We start from the raw sequence: 5329 nt of genomic DNA, 5'->3' as shown, positions 1-5329 counted from the left end.
GTATGCAAAATATTTTTGAAACTGACATCTGAAGTGTATTAAATTGCTTGTAGTTCATGCTCTCTTTAGACCAAGGAAAGTGAAAATCAAGCTATAATAAATATTATAAAACATTGTATCTTTGATGTAGCCTGTAAGATGATCATGGTTGAGCTTTCCATTTTTAAGAAACTTGACTACAAACAGGATTAGATGGTGTTTGAAGGTGCACTTTAGAGATCATAGGACGTCATGTAAAGCTAATTTTGTGAAGGGGTGTATATTCTTATTGAAAGCGTAATTTTATCTTGCATAATAAATGTACTAATATTTTCTTCCCTCTTCCAACAATGTTCCAACTTGTATTGTTTTTCATTTTGCAACTGTAAGGGGATTTCACCTGTCTCACGATTTCTCACGTATGTCAATCATGTAAATTGCAAAACAATTTGTGTAATTTTTAGGAACAACCCAAAGAGACAAGGCAGGCACCCAACCCTGCTGAAAAAAAAACAACTGAACAGTTTATAGTGGTTTGCTGGTTGACCAGCTTATTTGACCAGCCTATGATGGTTGACCAGCAAAACACTTGCATAAACATATCTTTAGCTGGTTTACCCTCTTTACAATGATAATTCAGCTGGTTTCGCTTGGCAGCCGTGGTCTACTGTTTAGGGCTTCGAGCTTGTAACCGGAGGGTTGCCGGGTTGATCCCCGACCAGTGCACCTAACCCCTCACTGCTCTGGGTTAGTGTGTGATTCACCTCACTGTGTGTTCACTGTGTGCTGTGTGTGTTCACTAATCGGTTAAATTGGGTTAGGCCTACATGCAGACTGAATTTCTCTCACGGGATCAAAAGTATATTCTATTATTTTAAGCATGTCTATACAACCATCTGAACACCACATTACAGACTGGCCAGCTTCCTCTGATCACGCCAGCCTGTCCACCTATTAGCTCAACCATACACCAGCAAAGACCAGCAAGAGCTGGAAGAAACCCTGCAAAGTTTCTACCTATTTGTAGTAAGCAAACAAGAGGGTTTTATATTGGCCGCCCAGTTCTTATGATGGTCACAATAATCCCACCACTCGGTGGAATAGAAACAATTACCCTACTACAATGCAATATCCAAATCAATTGGTTGCCAGTATGCCACCTTTTGTTTGGGTAGGGGCTTTGCCATTCTCACCAATGTAGCCTGTGCATGACAACAGTGGTTGTAAATTAATATTCAACAGGATTACCGGAATATTATTAGCCTAAATGTAGGCTATTGTTGTTTTCATGGCAGAAATCACTCCAATTGGATTACGCAGCACTTGACTGATTCGAAATAACGCTTCTAAAAGGAAAGACTGATGAGGTGGGGTGTATAAATGGATAAGTGAAGGCCATCCTGGCCCTTGGCTAATTTTCTACTTTACTAGTTCAAAATAATAAGATGTTAGTTACTGCGCAGCTTACAGGATTTTGAGGGCTTTTGGACACTTGTGCATAAAAGAGCCTATGTCTCAAACTGAATTGTCAGGCTCCAGATTTAAAATGTCCTTGGTGGGGTGTAGACTATCTATTCTCATGTAAAATACAGATCCAACATGTTTTAAGTAGTGACGTTTGTTATGGATTTTAGCAATTTGTTTAAATGGTTTCCGAAAACATCTCCGGAGCCATAAAGGCCGACGACCTTCAACAAGATAGCCGAGATAAATATGGCCTCTCTGGTCTATGGAGTCAAGGAGATCAGACCAAATGATGGCAAATCAAAGTTCACAATCGACAGGATCCTTGGTCTGGACCAGGAAGAACAACATATGAAGATTAAACCCTATCGACCTTGGGCAGGTATATAGTCCGAATGAAAAACCACTAGACCTATCTGCATTTTTGGACTGCATCATGTTGACATGTTTTTGGTCCATTTCAGATAAGCTACCGGCACAGGTATGCGTCATTCCTGAAAGCGCTTGCGCATCAGGCATAGACTACAGCGGAGAGAGGACCACACAACTCTCTACAGACTCGTACCGAAAAGCGCTAAACTGGTACATAGGACGTAGACCTAGAACTGCCTTCACCAGCCTGCAAGTAAGCGCTGTTATATACGTCCACTTCATTATGTGGCCCGTTTCTGAAATAAGCTGTCATATATGACTAAATAAGATTTCAATCTTTGACGCATCTGATAGGCAATCGGTCATAGGTCTAAAATCTTTTTGACACATTTTTCTCGCCTTTAGATTGAGATCCTTGAGAGTATTTTCCAAGTGAATTATTATCCTGGGATAGATGTGAGAGAAGAACTGGCTAAGCAGCTACATCTAGATGAAGATAGAATTCAGGTAGGAGGTAATTATACAATTCTTGAATTAATATGCTGTACAATTAAAAGCTGTATACGAAGTAAATCGATATTGTTTTGAAACACTAATTATATAGAACATGTATACTCATCAGAGCTTCAAAGTATTATGTTTATTTCCTCTCAGATTTGGTTTCAGAACAGAAGAGCAAAGCTCAAGAGATCCCATCGTGAATCCCAGTTTCTGATGGTGAAAAAAGCATTTGTAAAGGATGATTGATTCACCAACTTTCTTCCTCTCAACTGGTGTGTCTTCTTTTTTTTGAATGTCCATTCACATAACCTAAACATAAACCTCATAGTTCTATGTATTTGTTTTCTAGATATGCTTTGCCAATTACACTTAAGTTGTAACATTTGCACAGGAAAAAAAACAATGTGTAACCTACATAATGTGGATTTATGTCTTTGTGTGCATGTTCTCTTTTTCATTACTGGCTTAGCTTGAATTGTATTGATGTCAGTCAGTCCATTACCAATAATGGTTGAGTCTGATATGGAGTGTCTTTGTCTGTCATATGACTTGAATTAGTTTGACGACACTAATTGCCCAGAAAAACATGCTTTAAAGGGTGACAAATTGTTGCTGTCTCTTTGACTGTTGGATACTACATGTAGGCATTAAAACCTCTTCCCAATCAACAGTACATTTAGCACTATGTAAAGTTTCTTTTTGACAATTTCATTCAGTGAAAGCCTTCGTACATTATCATGGTCCTGTAGCCTGCATGGTGCAAAGCCTTGGTGGCTATAGTGGCTATAGTGGGAGTGAGAGAGTTGTTTCATCAATCTGTCCTACACATTACCTTGTGCCAACAGAATAAATATGAAGATGACACTAAAACGAGCTGCCTGCAACACAACACACAAAAAATGTCAGATTGCTGTATGCGGTCGATTTTACATGTTACCTCCGTCCAGTACTAGCAGGGGGCACTAGTGCCTATTTGTTGTTTTCACACCTGTTGCAATTAAAGGGACAACCCTCCATACACTTGGAATTCAGACATTGCTCTTTGTGGATCCTATCTGCTAGATCAGTGTTCGCAAAGGATACATAATAATACAGGTGTTGGTACAAATACTGGCTCTGTAGATGGGGAATAAACATGATGGCTTGCACAGAGTTATGAATAATCTCAATAATAGAGAACAATATATAAATGAAGAACAAATGATCAACACCCAGTCCTAAAATGGAACTGCGGAATTTATTTTTAAATCACAGACCTAACTTTCAAAGCTATCATTGAAGTTCCATTGAAAGTGCCAGTAGCCTGGCTAATGCCACCAAGCAGCATGGCTAAACAGGCTAAAGTGCAGTGCTTTTTTATTAGATAAACACAAGGGGTTTGGAGTGTTTTAATGCAACCAGAAATGGTAAAGAATGAATAGAATTAGTGTTTTGGCGTCGATAAGCAATATCAGAAATGCCATGCATCTGTGGTATTTTGGTATCTAGACTCGGGCAGCATTCGCGCATCATCACCAATGTATCCACAGCCAGAGTGACTGACTGTAACTTGGTGGGCACGTATAGTATAGCATGGAACCATTGTTTTTCGCTTTGGACCCACAAAAGGAGAGAAGGGTGGACACAGTTTTCTGCGAATATCTCGAGAACCGTAGGGCCGAGGAGGAGCACCTTTTTTGTATGTTGGTCTTAAGGGGCCATGTCAACCCACCCCATAACCACTCATTTCATGTATAGCGCTACTTAGTTAAAAATGAAAAAGCAAAAATGAGGTGTTGTGATCACAGGTATCTCTGACTTGACATGGTCAAAACTGCACACACACACACACACACACACACACTCATAAACACAAACACACACACACACACACACACACACACACACACACACACACACAAGCACACACACACACAAGCACACGCATGCACATACTGTACATACATACTCACAGGTATACCTACGCACACACTCACACACATAGTAGACAGGCAGGCAGGCAGGCAGGCAGGCAGGCATACACACGTACACACACACCTGCACGCACACACACATAAACACGTACATGCATGCATACACAAACACACCCACACGCATGCACACCCACACACACACATAAAAACGCACACACACACATAAACACGTACATGCATGCATGCACAAACACTCCCACATGCATGCACACCCACACAAACATGCACACACACATAAAAACGCACACACACACACACACACACACACACACACACTCACAAATGAACATGCACACACACACACACACACACACACACACACACACACACACACACACACACACACACACACACACACACACACACACCATTACCCCCACCTGACCACACAGACTCTCAAGCGAAAACTCACAGACAGAGAAGCACTCATACACAAAAGCATGAGCACACACACATACTCATTTACATACATAAAAGTTGCAAGGAATGGAGAAGGAGAAACAAATTGACAAGCGTGATTTATTTTTGCGGAGAGAATATGCAGGACTAAGCGGTGGTCATATTTTTGTACCACTTTGCGGTACATCTAGTTGTATATCTAGCACCTAGCAAACTATTTTGCTTGTCAGTCTTTTTTTATTTTGGCTACCTATGTACAGTACCTACTGACATATTTGCCTTGATGACTCCATCCAGATGCAGACAATAACTAATAATATTTTATGTTCTCTTCAAACACAATACTAGCCAACCTGAATTTTGACCAGGGCATTCCTAAAGAAACGTGTGATTCTTAAAGTTGCTAACCTAAATAGGCAAAATATTTTTCATTGCCAAGTCAAGCAAACCGACCAGGTGATGTTAATCTCAGCATAACTGTTGTGCTAAATCTCTAGCCAAGTCAAATCAGCTTAATTGTCAGTTTCTCCACATACCAGACATGCAGAGAAATCAAAATGTCATGTGTTTATCACTATCCCACGGTGCTGGAGTGATTGACAACTTGAGAATTTGCATTTTGAGACAAGCCTCATGCCTCA

General features: G+C 40.3%; 1 protein-coding gene across 1 annotated transcript; it reads left to right on the top strand.

Moving 5' to 3' along the window:
* The first annotated feature begins 1692 nt into the window (after positions 1 to 1692).
* On the top strand, positions 1693 to 2896 carry hesx1 (HESX homeobox 1). Its single transcript, XM_062545727.1, has 4 exons — positions 1693 to 1825; positions 1908 to 2068; positions 2221 to 2329; positions 2470 to 2896. The coding sequence occupies exons 1-4, from the start codon at positions 1693 to 1695 to the stop codon at positions 2514 to 2516; spliced, it is 450 nt and encodes a 149-aa protein (XP_062401711.1). The 3' UTR covers positions 2517 to 2896.
* The last annotated feature ends 2433 nt before the right edge of the window (positions 2897 to 5329 follow it).

This window comes from Sardina pilchardus, chromosome 9, assembly GCF_963854185.1.
Source record: "Sardina pilchardus chromosome 9, fSarPil1.1, whole genome shotgun sequence".
Classification (NCBI taxonomy): domain Eukaryota; kingdom Metazoa; phylum Chordata; class Actinopteri; order Clupeiformes; family Clupeidae; genus Sardina; species Sardina pilchardus.
The sequence above is the reverse complement of the archived record's forward strand: the minus strand, read 5'-3'. Positions and strand labels throughout refer to the sequence as shown.

Bases quoted from the DNA above. Each gene is read 5' to 3' on its own strand.
- hesx1 (XM_062545727.1), top strand. From the start codon at position 1,693: ATGGCCTCTCTGGTCTATGGAGTCAAGGAGATCAGACCAAATGATGGC. The intron at 2,069-2,220 runs GTAAGCGCTGTT...TCTCGCCTTTAG, and splicing joins CTGCCTTCACCAGCCTGCAA to ATTGAGATCCTTGAGAGTAT. The intron at 2,330-2,469 runs GTAATTATACAA...ATTTCCTCTCAG, and splicing joins AGATAGAATTCAGGTAGGAG to ATTTGGTTTCAGAACAGAAG.